Here is a 22,892-nt window from a genome sequence, read left to right as displayed (position 1 = left end):
GACTGTTTGAATAAATGACAAATTTTGTACTTGAACAAAGTAAACTTTTGGAAATTAAAAAATCAGACATCAACTGAAAATAAACCCAAATACTTCCTTTGGAGCGAAAAAATAATATAAAGCCAAGTCTTATTTTCGGGAAAACGTGGTAATTACACCTTTAGATCAATCCTCTAGCCACCAGGACATCAGAAAAGCTGTAAGAAGTCAAACACACTTTTCTTTTCTTGCCATTTGGTGTGGGGCCAGTCGGTGCTGACATCTTGTGATAAAAGACCACGTGACAATATGGCCTTCACCACCAGGGAAAGTAGCTACAGGCTTGTAAGTTGTTTTGATGACAGGAGCATCTTATCAATGGGATCACCGGCCGCCAATCAGCATTGTGTAGGTCGTCAGATAACCGCTGGCTGGGGTTGTGACTGACGATGATGTGATGTCTACCTCTTCCGGATACACTTTCAGTTCACTGTGTGCACGATATGTCTATAGCGAGACCCGAGACTAGTGACAGCAACGCTCACAGCAAAGACTGAATCTCGGAGCCCACATTCCTACATCCACCAAAAGCAAAACAACAACAGCAGACTATGCAGCTTAGTTTATTAAATGTCATTAATCACTGTCGAGGACTTAAACTATTTACAAGCAAAGCATGCCCGTTATTTAATAAGATAATTTTTGAATTCCAACTGTTTATCCAGAAGAGAAGTGGGTTAAACAAGCACTGACCAATTATCCTCCCGGCATGCCCGTCGGGCACAGGATGCACAAACAGCCTTCACATCGCACCAGAGCATTGCCCAGTCTTTCACGCCATTTGGAAACGTCATAGGTGAGAGGACGTAAAACGTAATGACGCAAAACCCTCGACAGGCTGTAGTCTCGCGCAGTGCACCTTACCCACCTCCTGTATCCGGAGAGGGTGGACGGTCGGAGGGAGGGCTTTGTGATAGATGGGACATGCAGTCGGGCAAAGAAGACTCCACTCATCAAGAATCTATGCCAGGACGGGAACTGAATGACAGTGTACCCGATTCGTCAGTCATGCATCATGATGCTTGACTGAAGCAACTTCAAACTGACATACCCGTTTCCTTATCCGTCTTTTCTCTCTCTCTGCCTCCGCCCCTCTTTATCTCTCTAAGTATCTAACACGATTATAGCAATATTTATTTTTTAATATTTATTTTTCAATTACGTTTTCGCATTTTAGAACAATATTAGACGCACATCCATATAGCATGCCCCATGGTTCCGCATGACCTGTCGTTGTCCCCCCTCTCCACAAATATGTCCCCCTTGCATGTATTTACTAGAGCTCGTCGACATCAGTCATTTCGTCTTGGTGATCGCTTTTACGGGTTACTGGTTTTAATATCACACGTGTTTAATTTTTCCTTAATAGGAAAACTGTGAGTAGAGGTGTGTGAGACATTCCTAAAACGAGTTCACTTCACGCCTCATAAGCTGTCTGCCTGTAGGGTCGACAAACACAACCTTGAACGATTTCAGGAAGCTTTTTCCTCCCGACAGGTATGACCTGAGATGACCTACATACATGCAGTACTATTTTTAGTGCCGTGCAATTATTTTGCTGTTTTTACCTGTCTTCACCTTTGACCTCACAGACGATTACCTGGCTCGTCAACACGTAACAAATACACGTCAACACACACGCACCCACGCACGTGGACGTGCACTCAAGCACGCACACACACATGGAAAGTAAGGAGATGAAAAATAAATAAGAGCGTGGGAGAAGGAAGATAGATGTGACTAATAATACCTGTCCTTCAAAAACCTGTCAACTGTTTACTCCCTTTTTGTTGACGGTGTATCTCTTTACTCGTCATCACTGATTGCACCTTTTTCTCAGGTAAGGCTTGAAAACTTTGTCACCTGTCACATTGTGTCCTTTTCACACACCTGTTTACTGTCTGGTCCGCTGCACACAGCCTGAAGGTGCGTCCGCCCGCGCGAGCGAGCGAGCAGTCAGCCAAGGTGTGTGTCTGTGTGTCGCAGGTGAGCTTGAGGGTATCCAGGTACGAGCCAACTTTCAAAGTTCCCCTCACCTGGCTGGCTCGCACGCTGTCTCACCTTCACTTCTCGCGCTGGCAACCGAATCACCTGTCCCCTCAGCACCCTCTTAGCGAGCGCCTTCGTCTATTGTTAACTTTTAAAGAATTTTTCTTCTTTCAATATTTTATTTATTTTTTCAACTCGACCATACGGAGACTTCGTCCTAATAATAGAAGCGATTTCTCCAGTTTGACAGCCTGCACAGGACCGACTGTCATCACAGGAATGAAAGAGTTGAGACCAGTCGCCACAGTCACCTCCGTCTGACGAGAGTCTCCCCAAGTTCTTCATAACGTCTCGTCCTGACCTCTGACCTGCCGACTAGTGACCAGCGTGTATAGCAAGGCGGATTATTTCAATTTCTACCCAGGGTGTGTCTAGTGTTGAACATCTTCAGAGGTTGCTGTAGACAAGAGCGAGTAGTCCAGTATGGCGGAAAGTCGTCTGCACTGGGGAGATATACTTGTCATCGTCGGCTACTTCATATCTGTCATCGCTGTCGGAATAATCGTGAGTGAAAACAAAAGATCATTCTCATTTAAAGAAATTGAAATGTTGTTAGTGGGAGAGAATCATCTACTTGGGGTTGTTTGCTCTAATGTTCTGTACTTTATATCGCAACTGTCTTCATCCGTCATTAAATTAGGCAATTTTTTAAAAAAATCCCAAAATGTTCTATGGATTTTAAAAAAAATTTCTGCTTTTACTTAAAGAACTTGTATAATATTTTTTTAAGTTGATAGGTCATTACTGAACATGTGATATGCTTCTGTAAAATGTCTTATTTTTGTACATACACATATCCATTATAATACTAAGTATTTTACTTTGGGACATTGTTTAAGAAACTTTTTGGGCGCAGTAGAATGTGTACGTATATATTGTTTAATAAATTATTTGACTTCTGTACAACATGTCCGCAATATTATTCTTTGGTTAGATGACAAACAACCGCCACTGAGCGGTACAACGATCATTACAACACACCTGACATTCCCTGTGACGTCACTTTGCTATGTTGTGTAAAGGTGTGCAGTGGCTCAGGTTATTTATGACAGGCGGGCGGGTTTTAGGTCAACAGTCTATTCTGTAGACACCTCAGGGCAAGGAACGCCCAAACAGCCCGCCACACATTTTTTTTTTTTTTTTTTTTTTTTTTTGCTGACGAGTTCTGGAAATTTTATTCATTTTTTTTTTCTCTTTCTTTCGCATATTTCCTTGTAATTGTTAATTTGTCTCATCTCCACACCACCTTTTTCTCTCTTTCCTCCCTCCACGGCTTCTAAATGCAGGTGACTTCACAAAATCTCCATTTTTAGTGAAAATTCCACGACAAAGAGAAGATTGTTTTAGTAGGATAGAAACGCGCTAATGTTTTTATTCCTTCTTCCCAGTGGAGCACAGGGCCGCAACCACACCATCGCACCCGACTCTGGGCGTCCCTTTCCACGCACTAATGTTAATTTAAACAAATAATTAAATGCACAGCTTCAAGTTTTAAACAACTTTTATTATCTATCTTGCATTTAAAAATTCTAGATATCGCAACTAAAATCCCTTTAACACCTGCAGAAATTTGTCTTCGTCTTCAGATTTGAGTGCAAATGTACGAAGTGGAAGAAAACCCTTTTTTCCTCCGTCTGCTGCGCGTCGACCGATTTAAAAAAAAAAAAATTGACTAAATAACGAGGTTGCCGGTCAGGACCTCGAAGCTAGAGGCCAACCCGGAACAACGGTCAGTCGCCCAGAAAGCTGATAAGTCCGACACAAACAATACTGCTTACTACAAAACTACGCAGTTTGCAGCATATCGCAACTTTGCTGTTCACAGATAAACAGCGGGTCAAACCCTGGAGACGGTTGCATGACGTGGCTAAAGGCGGATGTAGACTAACCGACAAGCGACTCGTGCGTCACGAGTTGGGTAATGGCGGACACAGGGCACAGCGGACACAAGCATTGCGAAATGTTTCATCGTTCTTTGCATATACTTAATTAGCTTCTTTATTGTCTTCCCGTTTGCAATAGCAGGCCCAACCTGTGACTATTTCACGATTTCTCAGACTGTTTAATCGGCGATTTGTAATCTGTCGGGAGGTGCCAAGACGATTGAGAATTGAGAGAATTAAAGTCAACTTGAAGTTATTTCTAAATGTATCAGAGCTTAATTCTTTGTTGCTGCATTTTTGTGTGTAATTTATTTATATGTCAAATTAATTTAGAGTCTGTTCTTGAATACACATGTGATCCAATGATCAGTTTAAGAGTGAAAGATTGTTTTCCGATGTTCGGTTGTGTTCGAGTGATCTCGGGTGCTCTCGGGTAAATTCGGATCCTCTCGGCTGAACTCGTGTTCGACTGTGTTAATACATGTTCGAGGTACTCTCTGGGTGTGTTTGTACATGCTCTTGAATATGTTTGTATATTAGATAATTTGCAGGTAGAGTCTATTTGCAACTAACTGAACCACCCCATTCTCTCCTTCCTCGACACCACCCTGCGTCCTTATGAAGATATCAAACCTCTGCAGACAGAGCGGTGCAGCACAGTGGAAACATCAATACACATTATTTTTAGAAGTAGTGAGACATCAGTTGATGGGAGCAATGTTGCGAAGTCGAGATAACATTTTATGTCGGTGCATCACAGCCCACTATCATCCAGCACGAAGCACACGTTGTTGTTAAGTCTTTGTACCCTCCTCGAGAATCTTTATGTACCCCTAGTTACAGCGGGTAGATACGGTAATAGTTTTATTTCTTCCGCCATCCGACTGTGATGTGGTCACCTGTGTGTGTGTGTGTGTGTGTTAGTACATGGTTTTATAGGTGTGTGTAAAAATCAAGAGTGTTTATTAATCCTGTATTAAATAAATACACATAGATACATGTTCATACACATTGATATAGCGATGTTTCCAGCAACACCCGGTCCAAGAGCACACTCTTGTTTTTAGAGTAGGCATCAAATGCATCTTTATCAACACGCGGTCGGCCCTATAAACATATGTGATATCCTGAGAGAGGGATGTCGGAGCCGGAATTCGAACCCACGGCAGCCGACTCTGACTCTAACGGTGACAGGCGCGGGTAGAGCCACAGTCCCTGTATACAAGCCCACGAATACCTGTAAGAGACAACAATCTGTACAAGTAACATTCTCTGTTCTTTAGTCAGCCTAGATCTCAGAACTTCTCGGCAAGGCTCCTGTCTGAGGGTCATCGTGGTTTATATTTTTTTAAAAAGTTTGCACGCACCCTCTCAAGTGGGAGTGAGTACACTCGTTCTTCTAAAATTTGCTGTTATAAATTCTGGAAGAAAGGCCCTTGTGTTTATGTCGTGCAACAAATTTTACTTATATTTAGTGATAAGTAAAAGTATTTATCTTGAAGTGGTCCCCGTTATCTGGATCTGGCGAAGCAACTCAATCAGCTTCAGTACCAAGCACAGGCTGTACAAGTCCCTCGTAGTGTCAATCCTACTCTACGGCTGCGAGACTTGGACGCTGCTTGCCGCAACGGAAAAGAAGCTCCAGGCCTTTGAGAACAAGTGCTTGAGAAAGCTGCTCCGCATCTCGTACCGCGAACACAAGACCAACGCATACGTACGGAGCACCGTAACCTCCCTCGTGGGCCCGCATGAGCCCCTTCTGGCAACAGTGAAGCGGCGCAAGCTCGCCTGGTTCGGACACGTCACCCGCCACAACACCCTGTCCAAGACGATCCTACAAGGAACCCTCGAAGGGAGCCGTCGTCGTGGTCATCCGAGGAAAAGCTGGGTCACCAACATTAAAGAATGGACCGAACGCGAGATGCCAGACCTGCTCGCATCTGCTCAAGACAGGACCGGGTGGAAAATTCTGTCTGTTGCTGCTGCCGGACGGTCCCCCCTACGCCCGGACCGGGCATGGGACTGACCTGACCTGACCTGAACTGGTCCCCGTTAATCAAAGACACTGGCCGCTACATTTATATTCAAGCTGGTGTGTGTGTGGAAGAGACAATGAAAATTCTTTATTAACGAGACGAGAAGTAAGCAATACATTTTTTTCCACTTAGCCATCGCTTGTTACTGGGATAGAATAAGCTAAGTACTAAGAGAGAGAGATTGAGAGGAATGTAGATGTATAAACTCTCTACCGTTGTGACGAAGCTTTGCTCTTGAGGCCCCCGTGTGCCCGCCACCTTCAAAGAGTTTAATGACAATTTACAACCTCAGTGAAGATTTCTGTCGCCGACAGCACTTTTATCACCCTTTCCTGTACCCTGTTTCCCGTTGTAAACGTTCGGCACTACGTCCTTACTACGTCCAAACTACATTCTTCACTGCCTTCCGTACTACGTCCTGTACATACCGTCTGGACTGTACATTCTTTACTGTGCTCCATACTACGTTCCTGACTACGTCCTTCATGTAATGTTCACATTCCTACACAGACAATTGCTTCGGTTGCTGTCCTCCCCCGACTCTGCCATCTGTTCTACCATCTGACGAAGTTCTCTTTTCTAGAATAATCTGTGCCGTCTCGTACTTTCACCTTAATGACTTCGATCAGAGGATCAAACGAAAGAAACACGAAGAATAAAGCTAGAGTCCACTTCACCGGTATGTGTAAAAAAAAAAAACTTTGAACAACGGGAGGTGAGAACTTTTGGTTGGCCTGTTTACTTGCACACAACTGGAAAATCCGGGACCTCGTGTAGTCCCTCCTGACTGTCACAAGGTGCACCGGTGTGTCCGGATGTAAAATGTTCTCTGCTTGGCTCTGACATGCAAATAAACTGCCATTGTCAGCGGCTGTCAGTCGATCCTTGTTTGTTCACTGACTCAGACTCAACTATGCAAGTTCCGGCTTGAGTTTGATACAAAAGCTTCCCTAGAACCTTTACAGCAATGTGGTGTTAGGTGATACACTGATAAACTAGGTTTACTTGAGTGTCATCCAGCAGTCCATGAACATTGTTTCCATGTATATGCCATTTGCACGATATGTATAGGGATAAGGAATGTTTTGAAGAGTTTGTAGACGATGAGAAAAAAATGAATCCGTGACTTCACTAGTAACTGGCTTCAGAAGAGGAGGTGGGGTGTGTCTGCTACAAGGGGACGGGAGGAGAGATAGAAATTTGCATTCCTTTATTCAGTGTATGCCGTGACTGAAGGAGGTGAATGTAAAATGTGTAGGCACATCTTCATATTCAATTAACAAGTACCCAAAACACCTAGAATAAATATCTAGCTAAATTTGTGGTTTGTTTGTTTGTTATCTTTCATTCCTTAACAGACGTGAAAGAGGGAGGAGAAAGAGGGATAGACAGATCGGTCAGGAGAAAAAGAGAGCGGGAGAGAAAGAAAGAAGACAACAATGTTAAACGTCGTTCAAAAATAAAACCGTGACACTATCCTTAAGGTCAGAGGTCGAGCTTTTCACCTCACGTGTTGACCACGTGGTGTGAGTGTGGCCACCCGTTAATTAGTGACAGACTAGTCAGTGCGTGATGACAATTGAGATCAACCACCACCACCACCACCACCACCACCACCACCACCACCAAAACAATATATCTATACGTGTGTGTGAGCGGACTGATCAGCAGTGCATGAAGAATGATGACCTGTTAACCTTGTGTTAGAAGTATTATATACATGTATGTGGATTCAGATTTCTTTCCTTCCTATGGGTTGTGAACTCGTGGTTTGTCAAAGAGGTATTCAACCCAGACCACCCTACGAACATCAACAAATGATTTGTTTGTACTCATGTGATCTGTCCTTTGACTGGAACATTGGTGGGCACAGGAGCATGTCTGGTCTTGATTAAAGTTGTTTGTTATTATTTGTAATATGTCATGATCTTTCCACAAGGGTTGAAATGTGGCGCTAGTGTACTTTCTTGTCATCATCATCATCGTCGTCGTTGTTGAGGATTTATATAGCTCATTTCCCTTTTTTCTATGAATGCTCTAACAACAAAAAATTAAACTAATAATACAGTGAAAACTCTCTCTCGTGAATATGTATATAATGAAGGCAGAGATAGACTGATGGGTCAGGGTGGGTATAGGGGCTGTGATTGTGGGAGGGGGATAAAAGGTATTATAGGGGTTGTCAAGTGGGTTTGTAACTTTATCATCTTTTCTATTAAGTCTTAATGTGCTTAAAGCAATAAAAGATAGGTTTTTAAATGCGGGCACACGATACACCGCTGAAGAGAGAAAGAAGGGTAGAATAAAGTAGGAGAGGGACAGGGTGTGAGGTGTTAGCAAAACAAAAAAGGTTTACGTGCCGGTCACGGTGTTCCTGTCATCTACACCTCTACGTCCCCGCCACGTAACTTCACGCCTGTCCGCGCAGTCTGTCAGGCGATAACCTGATGTACAATCTCCAGTGCGCAAAGGTCAGAAGGGGACACCAGGGGACACCAGGGGTCTGCGACACACGTGCCCGAGCATAAAGCCGAGCACACCTGTAGGGACGATCTGTCGAGGTGTTGCCGCTCTGTAAAGATTCTTGCAAGTTGCTGCATTGTGTTGTAATAATCAGGTCAGCTTAGTGCAAGATATCATTTCTCCAAATCCGGGAAAATATGTTGTTGTATACTTGTATTCTCGAGATAGACGCGTGCAAACCTCACCAGGCAGAGAAAGAGGTCAACAACCCACACATCAGGATTAAAATCTTTCCTACCGGTTGTTTGAATGTATTTTTTTTTTAAAGAAAAACACATTTAATCTTTCTTCTGTACATAACTTCTGTTAGATTGTTAAAAACATGAATTATTTCATGAAAGCCCGTCTGTGAATTTTGTTTTAAATTCTCAAAATCCAGTTTTTGTGGTTTAGTTTTAGTCTCCTTTTTTCTGAACATCTCTTTGGAACGATGTAATATCGCCGTGCGATACTTTGCTACATAAAGCATAGTAAATGAATCATTTCGTTAATCAAACTAACCAATCTTATCTCAACCTTTAGAAACCCCGATCTTGCCCAAGCGACTACCTGGGTGTGTCGTTCATCCAGAGGTTTGAGGTCTTCTCGAGAACTTGAGATCAGTTTTATCCTTCATTCAGCAAACCGGTTGGTTTGTTGCAATAATTTAAGGTGTTCTCGGCCAAGAGGTTAGAGAGCAAGTTGCCATGCCAACATGTTTTATGGACGCGTATCTCTCAGTGTCGTGAAAGACGAGACACTTCTGTTTGTGACTGGCAAACACTCTTTTCAAACAGACATCAGATTTATGTCCCTCGTGAACTCTCGAACTGAGAACACTTTGTAGAGTGCGTGGTGGTAGGTAGGTATCACACACACACATATATATAGGTATGTGGTGACTTTGTCAGTGAGGTGGGGTGGGACCGCGGGTAGATGCTCGGTGGATTTTCTCCCTCACAGGTATGGCGGCCACGGGGCGTTGTGACCTTTCGGGGCGACCTTTACAATGTTTATTGTACATCAACGGTTTAATTGAGGGTTTCCTCTCGCTCCTATGACAAAATAAGATGGGGTGTACAGGAGGGGCGAAGATGCCCGGAAAATAAAACTGGAGTTAGTGAGATGCTGCACTGATTATCAGAGATGCCAAAAGAGTTGAAGGAAGGGAGCAAGAAGACAAGAAGGACAATTTTTTTTTCTTTTTACTTTACTCTGTCTCTTTGTGTTTTTCTCGTTGTTTCTGTCTGTATTTCTGTCTCTTTATTTTTCTGTCTGTGTATTTTTTTTTAAGTTTCTTTTCATTTTGTCCCCTATTTTCGTTAATTTTGTCATCATTTCTTTTACTACCTTTTTTCTTTCTGGTGTATTCTTTGTTTGTTGAATCGGTTTTTTTTCATTCTTCGTCTTTCTTTTACTACGGTTCGATTTTGTTCTGTCTTAAAGGACATGACCCTGTCTCTCTCTCTTTCATTTTTGTTCTCTCTTCTGCGTGTGTGTGTGTGCATTGCTTCCTTCGTAACTTTGCATTTCTTTATGTCCTCCTTTCTCTTTTTCTGCCTTTTGATGTGGGGATAGGGGTATTTTTTGTTTTTTGTGGGGTAAGTAAGGACATTTTGTGGGGTAGGGAAAGTGTTTGTGTGTGTGTAGGGTGGGGGTGTAAGTTAATTGTTTTTCTTCACGGTCAGCTATCTCACTTCCACCCGGTCGCTTCTCTCGTTCAAGTCCCTCTCATTCTCTCTTTCTCTCTTACCAGGGTTCCATTTTGTTCTGTCTCAAATTGTGTGACCCTGTAGGTACAGAACGGCGACCCCGTAAAAAAGGTTCAGTTTAACTCTTTCTATCTCTCTCTCTGCCCCCACTTACAATGATGTATTTGCTCATCTGACCTTAGCCTGTAATCTGAAGAAGGTACATAATTTATGTAAAACGGACTGAACATTCCAGCTGTCATCCGCTCTTGGAAATGCATATGGCACCTCGCCGAGCTGTAAATCACGGAGGTTCTTATCGGTCCTCCTCCTCCCTCGGACAGCAGAGTAACCTGAGAGATGTAGAACTGTCTGACACTACCTTCGGCAGGTTAGGACAAAACAATGGAGAATGACCCACTTCACTGATACATGCACCGACCTTTCTTCAGGTGCAGGCTTGTGTAGACTGTAAATAACACGTGTAGGTAGTCGTATCAACATGTCGCTTGAAGACAGGAGTGAGTTGTGTGTGGTCGGCTGCATGGCGGCTTGATAGCGATTCTCAACTTTAACCTTTAACCTAGGTATCAGCTATCCCAAGCTCCCAACATTTTAAGCAAAAGCGGTCCACGCAGGAATCGAATTGTGAAATAAGTCTAGAAAAAAAAAATTTACGAAGCTATCACAATATTTACTAAGTTCAGTTCTGCTTGCTGAACACCCTGCATGTCTTATCTCATATCACACATAGTATGTCTGCTCGCTGGAACCTTGCTGTTGACCTTTTTGGACATTACCAGCGACTAATGTCTTCTCGGAAAGAAAAGTTTTGAAGAAATATTGTCACTGCTTCGGAGGTTCGCTGCATATTGGAATCATAATTTTGTTTTGTTCAAATTCCTCCTTGGCAGCGGATCAGCTTGTGTCCTTGGACCAATTTCATTAAAAGACACCATTTCAAAATTGTCTTTTTTTTAATGAAGTAACCCTTGGGGGACTACTTCGCTGATAACAGACGTGAAGTGGATTTTGCTTCCAGATTCTCAGCAGTTGTTGGTACCGAGCCAACTTATCAGATCACGAACGAGGTCGGAGTAAGTTTGCACTGGACTTAGAGGGTCACGATCGAAAGGAATAAAAGCGGAGGCGGAGTTGATGTTTTTGTGGGGACCTTTCTGTTGTTTGTTTTTGCTAATACTGGAGTATCTGGCGGGTGATGTATGTGTCCAGATAGTGTGGTCCACTCCCTCACTGACCGAGAAAACACATCAGGTTCATGAAGGTTATCGAAAAAGCGTTTGCCCGGACACACACAGAAATATCGGATGCCAGGTATTTCCAGTTTAGGACCAAAACAGTTTTATAACGGTTCCTGTGTTATCACCAGGCATAATCTTGATTAACAAGTAGACATTTGTTGTCCATGGCTGTTACAGTGACTCATACAATCACTTCATGCATCCGGACCCAGGCCGACAAAAATAAACTGGATTAAAGTATTGACGAATGTTGTCTAATAGTGTTTAAATATTAATATGCCACTAATGTTTTTAGACATAATTTCAAATGTGTTTTTTTAAAAAAAGCATCCTTGTATATGCCAAAGATATACACAGTTTTATCTTTAGGTTGGGTTATCCCATCATTCCGGATTTTTATTTTTTCAGGCGCCCTCCAATGTGCAGCATGCTCCTCTCATTTCAGTGGCTGTCAATACTATTATTACCTCTGATCTCACAGAAACGTGGTCAGGGTCTCACATTATCCTTGATACCTTAGCTTTTATTGCCTTCTCATGGTCTTTTCTCTACAATTATGCGTCTTTACCTCTTCCAAACACCTTACAAAGTAGTTTTTGCATTTTAACACAGACTCACTGTCTATTCTTCTCGTAACCTTTGACCTTTCTCTGGAGACCCTGAAAACATACTTAACGTGTTCTTAATTCACTCTTACATCTCCTCCTTCTCTCCCTCTTTCTCTTCTGAAAGCCGACAAAGGATCCTCTTCCTCAATTTAACGGCTCCAACATAGTGTGTTAGTCATGCTCATGAGTCATGAATACATCACAACTCATTGCCATTCCTAGTTAATACTTTGTCATTATCAAATGCGATTATGAGTGTTGAAGGTTTTTTGGTCACATGGCATTACTGCCATTATTTGTCCCTGACATGTCACTAATTCTGTTATATGTTATTGCCATAGGATATGAACTCCATCCTGAATTCAGTAAAGAAACAAAGTGCAAGGGTGGAGTTCTGTCGAGAATTTATCCTGCTTTTGAATTCAATAGATCTTTCCATGGAACAGAAGAAAGGTCAAGGGAAGAAATGTTTTTCAAAATGTTTTTCGTCTACACTCTACAACAAATGCTCAGGCATTCTCCGTTCGTCAGGATTGAGCTGATGATGTCTTATTGTCATTCTCTTTCCAAGTCATTAATACCAATTTATGCAATTATCGAATTTATTATACAAGTATTATAGGTAATGATGGCATTTATTATGCAACTGCCGTATGTTGTTAATACTGCTATAGGTCATTTTTAAACGTCATTACTATGTATCATTCTCATGTCGTCATCACTATAGCTATGTGTCATTCTCATGTCGTCATCACTATAGCTATGTGTCATTCTCATGTCGTCATCACCATAGCTATGTATCATTCTCATGTCGTCATTACTGTAGCTATGTGTCATTCTCATGTTGTCATTACTACAGCTATGTATCCCTCTCATATCATTACAATTGCTATAAATCATTCTCATGTCGTCATCACTATAGCTATGTATCATTCTCATGTCGTCATTACTGTAGCTATGTATCATTCTCATGTCGTCATTACTATAGCTATGTGTCATTCTCATGTCGTCATTACTATAGCTATGTGTCATTCTCATGTCGACATCACTGTAGCTATGTATCATTCTCGTGTCATTACCGTTGTATGTCATTGTCACATCATTAATACAATGCTATTTGTTACAGTCGTCATGCCGCAACAGAGGCAGTATAGGCGGTTACTTCCTGGCGGGACGAACCATGCACTGGATACCGGTCAGTCGCCTCTGTCTCGCTCCAAAGATGTCGTTGTGGGTGTGGAGATGGGGGTAGTATTTTATCAAAGATACCATGTCATTCAATAAAATCAACAAGAAAACGGTTGTCGGCGCTAAGTGCTGTCCTCAGTGAATAATTTGAAGCATGTCGGTGTTCGTGAAATAGTCTCTGTGACAGGTGATGATGAGCTAATTCCTCTGTTTGGACAGGTGGGGGCCTCGCTGTTTGCCAGCAACATCGGCAGCGGCCACTTCGTGGGTCTGGCTGGCTCCGGGGCAGCGAGTGGCATCGGCATCGCTGTCTTTGAGATTAATGTGAGTCAGCACTCTTCACGACACTTTTGTGTTGATGTTTCTTTAACAGAATAGAAGCAGAGAGGCGAGACTTCGGCAATTACTTAGAGGTCAATGACAAGGGAGCAGATTACAGACAAAATGCTTCTTTATTAAATTAGAAACATGTCCACGTGTTTATATAGGTGTATCTATCGATATTTATGTGTGTAACAGTTATTCTAATTCCCGTTAATTGATCTTTCCATTCTGTTTCTTTCTCTCTATCTCTCTCTCCCCTCCTCTCTAAGGGCGGTTTTGGTAGCGCAACGGTTAGCGTCTGTCACCATTTACAGTGAGGACTGGATGACCTGGGTTCACATCTCGTCTCGAACACCAGCTCTTTCTCTGCTTGTGGCATCTGTTTACAGGGCTTTGCCTTAGTTGCTGGCTCGGCGTAAAACACACACGCACACATACTTCTCTCTCTCTCTCATACACACATACTTCTCTCTCTCACACACACACACTTCTCTCTCTCTCACATACTCACGTACAAATGAAGGTGCACACACATATCATGATGATGATGATTATTATGATGATGTTTTTCAGGCTATCATCATTCTGATGATTCTGGGCTGGCTGTTTGTCCCAGTATACGTTGCGGCAGGCGTAAGTATTTATTCTCTCCACTTCCTCTCTCGCTCTTTGTCTCTCGATTTCTTCCTTCTTCAGTCTTTGTCTGCACTGAGTGTACGCGTGTTCATATGTGTGTGTTCTCGTGTACTTGGGTGCGTGTGTATTTATGTGCTTGTATGTGCTGTGCGTTTGTGTGTGTCTAGTTTGTAAACATGTAAACTAACGATTTAAATTGGAGAATTATATGACATGAATATGATATGAATTGAAAGGGCAACGGATGCTAGACCTTCGTGCTTTTGCACAGTTTCACTTGTCAGATTACTTTATACACGTGTACATTACGCCTCACGTTACACATTTAAATTATTACTTCTTACATTATATATATATAATTATACACACATTCGTTTTCGAGGCTCGCTATACCCGTGTGTATCGTCTGTTCTTTCCTGACTATCCGCGTTGTCGGGTTTGGTATAGTCACGGGTTCGTTTTCCGAGTATCGCCCTGCTCGTCTTCAAATGATCATGCGGGTTTGTTTTTGTTTTTTTCTTCAGGTCTTCACTATGCCGGAGTATCTCCGAAAACGTTTCGGGGGACAGAGGATACGAATCTACCTTTCTGTGCTGGCCTTGCTCCTGTATGTGTTCACCAAAATCTCTGTGAGTGCACCATGGCGGTACAGTACCTTTACCAAAGTCTCTGTGTGGTTATCATGATGAGAGAAAGAATAGATGGAAAGAATTTGTCCCTTTTGATTTCTCCTTTCGATTCCCTTGGTCACCAGGCCGACCTGTACTCCGGAGCCATCTTTCTGACACAAGCCATGCCAGAGCTCAACCTCTATGTCGCAGTCATCATCTTGCTCGGTGTGTCCGCCATCTTTACCATCGGAGGTGAGGGTGTTAGATGAGCTCTTTTTAAGAAATATTCATAGACACTAAAGATGTTAGTTTAAGGTTTTTGAGGACATTGATTGACTGATTCATTCTTATCAGCTCAGTTTCTTGCTTGTTCACTTTCCAATTCTTTTTTAAACAAGTTCAATCTTGCCCATGCCCCTACCCTTCTCCATTCCCACCCCTTCACGTTCACACGCACTTGACACATTCATGCACGCAGGCAAGCAGAAATCTCTTCCAGTCGTTAACAAGTGCAAACAAAAGCTACAATTCTACTCAAAACTAATCAATTGACACCCAGCCTCCCTGTGATGCTCTATTAATGATCAGAAGATCAAGCGCAAGAACCTCTTAAACATCGGATAACTACCATTCCATCGTAACTAGATGCACGATGTTGGACCATTGTTATCTGCAGCTGTTTCATGGTTAACCGACAAGATTTCTTGGTTACTATGGTTACAGGAGGACTGACCGCCGTTATCTGGACAGACTTCATCCAGACCATCATCATGGTGGTGGGGGCCTTGATTCTGATGGTCATGAGTAAGTTCGTCCAAGAAAAAATTAAATGAAATGATAAATAAGAGATATATTTTTTTATAATTTCTAAGAGACTTTAACCACATAAACCAAGATTTATTTTCCTTACTGAAGACAAACATTCTCTTTGTTGTCTATGTTTCTATGTTTTCACGTGTTTCTAGAATTTTCTATGTGTTTTTCTTTACATATTGTTCCACAGAACGGAAACAAAAAGTGTGTTCGCCTTGTCATAGTTTGGTCGCGAAAGCAAGAAGTACTGCGGCGATAAGAGTCCAAACACTCAGCACTCACCACGTAGTATAAGTACACTTATCAGCGACACCCACCCCTACTGGCACCCTTCCCACCCTGACCAGACTAACGACGCTGATCCCGTTAGTCCTTGACCCGCTCGTTTGAAAACTTCCGTCCTTATCGTTGACAGGAAAAGATAAAGGTCGCCCATAAACCACAATTCTTAGGTCGTTGGTTTGGGGAGAGGGGTTCGAGACCCCACTTACTCGGGGCTAGCCTTTCCTTCTTTGTCTGTGCCCTTCTGTCGTTTCTTTACCTCCCTCAGTCTCAACCTCAACCGCAGCGTAGTCGTGTACTCCTTTCCGACACTTTGGTTGTCTCACATCATTCTACTCTAGCAATGCCGAGAAACTAGAATAAAATTCTGTGTTGATGCAGTGAAACCAAGGAATTATTGTGGCTTCATTCTATACCTTGCTCAAGCCCTCTCCCAGAACGTTTTATTGTTGTTGTTGTTGTTTTTTGTTTTAACCTTAACGCTGATGGAAACTTCTAGAGCCAATTCCTATTTTAAACAGATTTAATGTTCCCGTCAAAAAAAGTCCCTATTACACACAGGTATAAACCTCGTGTTTATATAATTTACCTTCTTATCTGAAGGTTAAAAAAAAACAAACTAAGGTGTCTCGATTTGATAAATGAGTTAAATGAGCTTCAGAAAATTATCACGTGATAAATGAACAACTCTCTAACATTTTTTTTTCTTGTATAAGACAAGGGATGCTCATTTGGAACTGGCTAAGATCATTCCCCGAGTACTGTATCCTCAACTCACATCACGTGTTCAATAGGTTTCCTCAAAATCGGCGGCTACGAAGCTTTGCAGAAGAAGTTCTTCGAGGCCTGGCCCAACACCACGCTCGCTCACTACGGCACCGACTCCAACTACAGCTACACCCAGTGCGGCATCCCCCCCGCCAACTCCTGGCACCTCATCCGCTCCTACGATGATGGCGGCCTCCCTTGGCCGGGGGTCATCTTCGGCTTGACCATCTCCTCCGTGTGGTACTGGTGCTCGGACCAGGTGAGTCGTTCCACCATTTGTTTGTTTCTCTCACTGGCTTGATATCTTCCTGCTGCTGACGTAGGGATGTGGCGGTTGGTGACTTTCCTATTGGTTCTTCTGACAGTCGTGTTAGTTTGTCAGCATCTTCATTCCCTTTAAATTTCAGTTTGGAAGGAATCATCATTCATGTTTGTAGATTTGTGTGCGTGACCGACGGGTTGCCTTGTTCCAGGTGATTGTCCAGCGCGCCCTGGCGGCCAAGAATCTTGCCAACGCCAAGGCCGGAGCCCTGCTGGCGGGCTACCTCAAGTTCCTCCCCATGTGGCTCATCGTCTTCCCGGGCATGATCGCGCGTGTTCTCTTTCCAGGTAACACCAGACATCTTGTACGGGTGGCACTGTAGGGATTCCCAGGCACCTGTAATACCCGACACCTTGAAGATTCAAAATGAAATGTAGTCCTTCGCAATTTTTCTGCGACATCTGATGGCTTGTAAATGATGAAAACGATGAAACGATGACATTGAAATGAACAAATGAACAAAATCTGAATCTTAGTGGTTTGCGATTTGGGTGACTTGGGTGTCACGTTGCCAGAGCTCAATGACCGATAGTGAACAATGACATCGTTGTCTTGTGTAACTCCGAAGCGTTTTTCTAACTGAAATCTTTGTTTGTCAGACAAGATCGCCTGTGGAGATCCCGACGTCTGCGAAAGCATCTGCGGGAGTCGATCGGGGTGCACCAACATCGCCTACCCGACCTTGGTGCTGGAGCTGATGCCGGACGGCCTCCGCGGTTTGATGCTGGCAGTGATGATGTCGGCGCTGGTGTCGTCGCTGACCTCCATCTTCAACTCCTCGTCGACCATCTTCACCATGGACATCTGGCGCCGCATCCACAAGAACGCATCGGAAGTGGAGCTCATGATTGTCGGACGGTAATCTCCCCTGACACACCTTCGCGAGACACATTTACCTCCCTTGTGTCTTTCATTCATTTTCCTTTAAGTGCTTTCGTTTTCTTTCTTCGTTGTCCTCGTTAATTTTACTATCTGATGTTGATTTCTTTTCTTGTCCTTAGTTTTAATGCTTTATTTTTTCTGTGTTACTTTTTTCCTCATGGCTCTTTGTTTTTTCTTTCTTTGTTCGCTCTGATTTAACTATGTTTGTGTCACTGTACTTTCTGTTCTTTATCCTGAGTAGCGATATTTTCACTTTTTTTAATATATTTTTGGTCGTATTCCAAGATGTATTTTATCTTGGTCACATTCCAAGGAAATTTTTTCCCTTTTTTTTTCCTCCGCCACTGAGAGCAATATCGTCTGCCCAACTTTGAAGGCAAATGTCTCAATGGTTTCTAGGTCCTCTTGCTCCTATACAGCTATTTTTGAAATGGGAAATATCATCATCTATTTTCATTTTCTTATATCGTCTTCTTGCATAACATGTTTTATTCTGAGGTTTAGTCATCCTTATCACCGATATTGAAGATAAGAAAGCAAGCCTGAGTGTGTAAAGAGTGAACATATGGATTGATAACTGGGAGGGAGCAGCAATGATAATGATGATGATGTGTATCTCGGCAGTTTGTGTGTAATCATCCTGGTGGGGGTCGGCATCGCATGGATCCCCGTCGTGCAGAACATCTCGGAGCTGTTCCATTACATCCAGGCCATCACCAGCTTCCTGGCGCCGCCTGTGTGTGCTGTCTACGTCCTCGCCATCTTCTGGAAGCGCATCAACGAGCCTGTACGTGGCACGTAAAGTATTTTTCTGTAAAGATTAGCAATATAAAACCTCTATCATTATGATATGTTCTTGACATATTGTACACGAAGTGAAAGATGACAAAGTGCTAGAAATACCTCTTACTTTTCTACACTCAGCTAGAATACTTTTAAACACTCTTTTAAAATAGTTATTTTAAAACGGTATATACCAGTCGCCGAAATTGTACAAGCATGGATACAATTTTACTCATCCAGTAGGGCAGCTGTAGTGATTTGTTTGTTAGGTATCAAGAAAGCAGCTACATTCACACACAAAAGTGTAAGAAAGTAACGATAAAGCAAAAAAAAAAACTTTCGTATGGTAAGAGGAGATAATCTACACTGAGGCTTACCCAAGCCACACTTTGCAAGAGATGGAGAGATAATGGAGAGACTGGAGTGATAAAATTTTCAAAATAATTAAAATCGTTGACAATACTTCCGGTTGATCAGTTTACGCGTCTCCCCCCACACATACACACACCCACACCTCCCCCCTTCCAATACACACAAATAATAATCTTTTAATGGGATTTAGTTATCTCTTATTTCCTTGCATCGAGAAATATAATTTTCCATGAGCGTCTAACAATGTATTTTAACATTCCATCTCGCATCCCAATTCATCATCAACTCAAATATTTCTTCATAATTATCATAAGAGTGATCGAAATAATGGTTCCTCCAGCTCTCAAAGCAAAGTCTTTCTGGTTCTAATCCCTGTTAGGGAGCATTTTGGGGTCTCATGGTTGGCCTGGTGGTGGGCTTGGTCCGCTTTGCGTGGGAGTACGCCTACCCTAATGTGCCTTGTGGCGAGGAGGATAAAGACAAGCGGCCGGGCATCATCAGCAAAGTCCATTATCTGCACTTCGGAATCATCCTCTTTGTCATCGTCTGCATTGTCACCACAGTCATCAGTCTGCTAACGAAACCTATTGATGAAATCCACGTAAGTTGTTTTGTTTTTTTGTTTGTTTGTTTGTTTGTTTGTTTGTTTGTTTGTTTGTTTGTTTGTTTGTTTGTTTGGTTGGTTGGTTGGTTGGTTGGTTGGTTGTTATCATCACCATGTTTCCTCGAAAATAAGCCCTAAAATGATTTTTCAGGATGCTTGTAATGTAAACTCTGCCCCCAAATATAAGGTCTAGTTGAGATCGTTTCCTTTTCTATATCCTTCTTTTGGTTTCCTTTGTTAGGTTTCTTTTTTTCCTTTGCTAGATATTAGTTTCTTTTGTTAGATATTTACCCGTGTATTTCTTTTGCTAGATTTTTTCGTTTCCTTTGCTAGATACTTTTCCGTTTATTTCCTTTTTCTTTTGCTATTTTTTTTTTTTTTTTTTTTTTTTTTTGGTAAGGTTATCTTTTCTCTGGTTTTTCCGTTAGATATCTGTTCTTCGGTTTCATTTGGTGTGTGTCTGTGTGTGTTTCCTTTATCAAATATCTATCTGCTTTCTTTCCTTTGTTCGCTGCCTGTTCTTTGACTTTCTTTGGTCGGTATCCGTTCTTTGGTTTCTTTTGCTATACATCAGATCTTTGGTTAGTTGCAGACTGTTGCTATGACCATTGTCTTTATATTTCTCTAACGGCACAGCTTCAACGGCTGACCTTCTGGACCCGCTTTAGCACGCTGAAGAGGATTGACATCTCAGAGGCAGAAGCAGACGACAGTGCTCCTTCAGAACCAGTGAAAGAGGAGAGCAAGAAACATTCACCCCTAAATATAACTGACGGTAAGGTCGCTGACCACCATGGTTAATAAGGGAAGAGAGGAGGGAGGTATAAGAGTTATCTGTCCGAACCAAAGCTCAAGTTTATACACGCCACGGTGGTGGTGGGGTCAACATCCTACCCGACAGCTATAGCTCGATGGACTATTCACTCCCACCCTGAATATACGTGTAGGTGTAGGGGTTAATGACCGTTGCGGTAAGGAATACAAGAGATTTGGTCCAGCTGTGAATGCGCCAACAAGTAGCAGAAATAATATTATTGAAAAGTGCTTAAAGAAAACAATGACAGTTTGTGAAGCTGCCAAAAACGTGGGGTGGAGGATAGAAAAATAGAGATTAGGACGACAAGCATGATCTTTCCGTTCACGAATAAATATAAATATGTATATGTACGTTAGACAGAGACAGAGCTTGTATTCTCTATGTATACTGTCTACGAATATACTTAAGTGTTTTGTTGAGCATGTGAAGCGAATAAGCCAGCATTGCTGTTGTTGTTGTTGTTGTTGTGTTGTTGTTGTTGTTGTTGTTGTTGTTTCATTTTGTCACGCCTCTTGCTGTTAATCTTATTGAATGTTGTCTTCTTTTTCTTACCATCGCCTTCCTCTTCTCGTTGTGACATGCGCAGCTCCATACGACAGCTTGCCGTGGTACAAGAAGATGTGCCAGTGGATCTGTGGCATCGAGAAGATGGCCGGCGACCATCAGATGACGGACGCCGAGATGCGGGCTCTGGAGGAGAAGCAGACGAGCATCCACGAGGAGACATGCACGCGCCGCCTGCTCAACGTCAACGCCGTTCTCCTTCTCACCCTCGCCATCTTCGTCTGGGGCTTCTACGCTTGATCTTGTCTCTCCATCACTTTCTTGAAGCAAGTCCTTCAAGCTAGTCTGGTTCCCCCAGGCCGCAGATAGATTAGCTAGCATACGAGTGCTTTTGTTGTTATTATTGTCTGTTTTTTTTTTTTTTTTTCTGTTTTGCTTGTTTGTTTTTATTCTTCTCCTATTTTTATTGATGTTGGATTTTATTTTTTATGTCGCTGAAATTTGTATTTTTAATTTAGTTATCAGAATGTTTTATTATTTATTAGTGCTGTTATAGACAGAGGATGAGATAAAGAACAAACCACTGTATAGTTTCTCGTAGATTTTTATACATTTTTCATGAAAACTACCCGTGAGGATTTCGTCGACAATAATTGTGTCTCCATCTTTCATTTAAAAAAATTAGCCTCTTAGATTTAAATTATTAGTTATTTGATACACTTTTCAAAGTCCAGTAACATAATTAAACATGTGTAGAGATATTTTGAACATGCCTTTTGCTTCTTTCTTCAGCGATTAATAAGGTGGCTATGGTCATGACCGACATGATTTTGCTAGTTTTGCTTCTTGTTGTCTCTTCTCGCACACTGCAACCAGGAATCAACGAGTGGATAGCTTCCTTGCTATCCTTGGTCACAAAAAGCAGTGTAGTGTACGTGCTAGTCATTAGAGAAATGTGAGTGAACTCTCATTTTCATTCACTGCAGTGCCATAGGGTACATAGAGAAGCTGTTGCTTTTTTCCCCTCTCTCACATACACACACAAAACTGTCACATGAACAATCAGTTGTTAGTGTTTTTCTTTTTGGTAGCCGCTACATAAATAAAATGTCCTGTGTCATGGTCAAGGCCTGGCCTAACCCAGCTTGTCACCGTCTTGCTTCGTGCTTTCACGTGCACTGGCCAGTACCAATGAAACATTCCACTCCCCACATTGAGCACTTGTGACCATCCCCGCCATAGGGATACATCTATTCTAGTATTCTGAAACATATGTATTAACTGATACCATGCATATATCTATTACCAATAACACTCAGATACCTTTCATTGTGATTGTTGACATGTCAGTAGGGAAAGCTCTCTCGGATTTGTGATGAACAATCTTATAACAGGGTCGGACAGTCGCACACAGAAGATTGGTGCGAGAAATAAATTATGTTTATCGCGTGTTATTTATATATAATCAGAGTGCGCACTTAAAGCGCAGCATTATTATTTGGTATTGTATTACTATATTGACATGTTGCATGCTTTATATCTCGTGCTGAGTGGCAGCGTGTGTGACAGAGTGCGGCCGAATTTTTTCAAATTTTGATTTTGGTTTTTGTTATTTGGAGAAAGGGGGAGGGGGGTTGTTTGTTTTGCATGCATGGTCCTCATCCATTTTGTTGCACAAGGCTTGTGTCCTCATCAACAGCCATCAATGAGAGTGTGAAGGTTGTCACAGGAATGCATGCCGTATATATGTGATTAATTATGTATATTTCATTCAATGGCAGTCACAGGCGAGTTGCATGATCAATATTTGCAATAAATCTGTCAGTCTATCCTTGCAGTTAATACCAGTGTTTGATATGTGTCATCTCAGCGAGCTTTTTTCGCCCATCCAAGATTACTCAACATAATACCTGGAT

At 42.3% G+C, this 22,892-nt stretch overlaps 1 protein-coding gene across 1 annotated transcript; it reads left to right on the top strand.

Moving 5' to 3' along the window:
• The first annotated feature begins 1,934 nt into the window (after window positions 1–1,934).
• LOC112561701 (sodium/glucose cotransporter 4-like) lies at window positions 1,935–22,818 on the top strand. Its single transcript, XM_025234316.1, has 14 exons — window positions 1,935–2,592; window positions 13,197–13,265; window positions 13,478–13,582; window positions 14,156–14,215; window positions 14,743–14,847; window positions 14,973–15,081; window positions 15,553–15,633; window positions 16,719–16,951; window positions 17,166–17,301; window positions 17,614–17,872; window positions 18,521–18,683; window positions 19,431–19,652; window positions 20,292–20,430; window positions 21,059–22,818. Exons 1-14 carry the CDS (start codon window positions 2,512–2,514, stop codon window positions 21,274–21,276), a joined length of 1,980 nt encoding a protein of 659 aa, XP_025090101.1. The 5' UTR covers window positions 1,935–2,511; the 3' UTR covers window positions 21,277–22,818.
• The last annotated feature ends 74 nt before the right edge of the window (window positions 22,819–22,892 follow it).

Source organism: Pomacea canaliculata, linkage group LG4, assembly GCF_003073045.1.
Source record: "Pomacea canaliculata isolate SZHN2017 linkage group LG4, ASM307304v1, whole genome shotgun sequence".
NCBI classification, from domain to species: Eukaryota; Metazoa; Mollusca; class Gastropoda; order Architaenioglossa; family Ampullariidae; genus Pomacea; species Pomacea canaliculata.
This window is presented reverse-complemented; position numbering and strand designations above follow the sequence as displayed.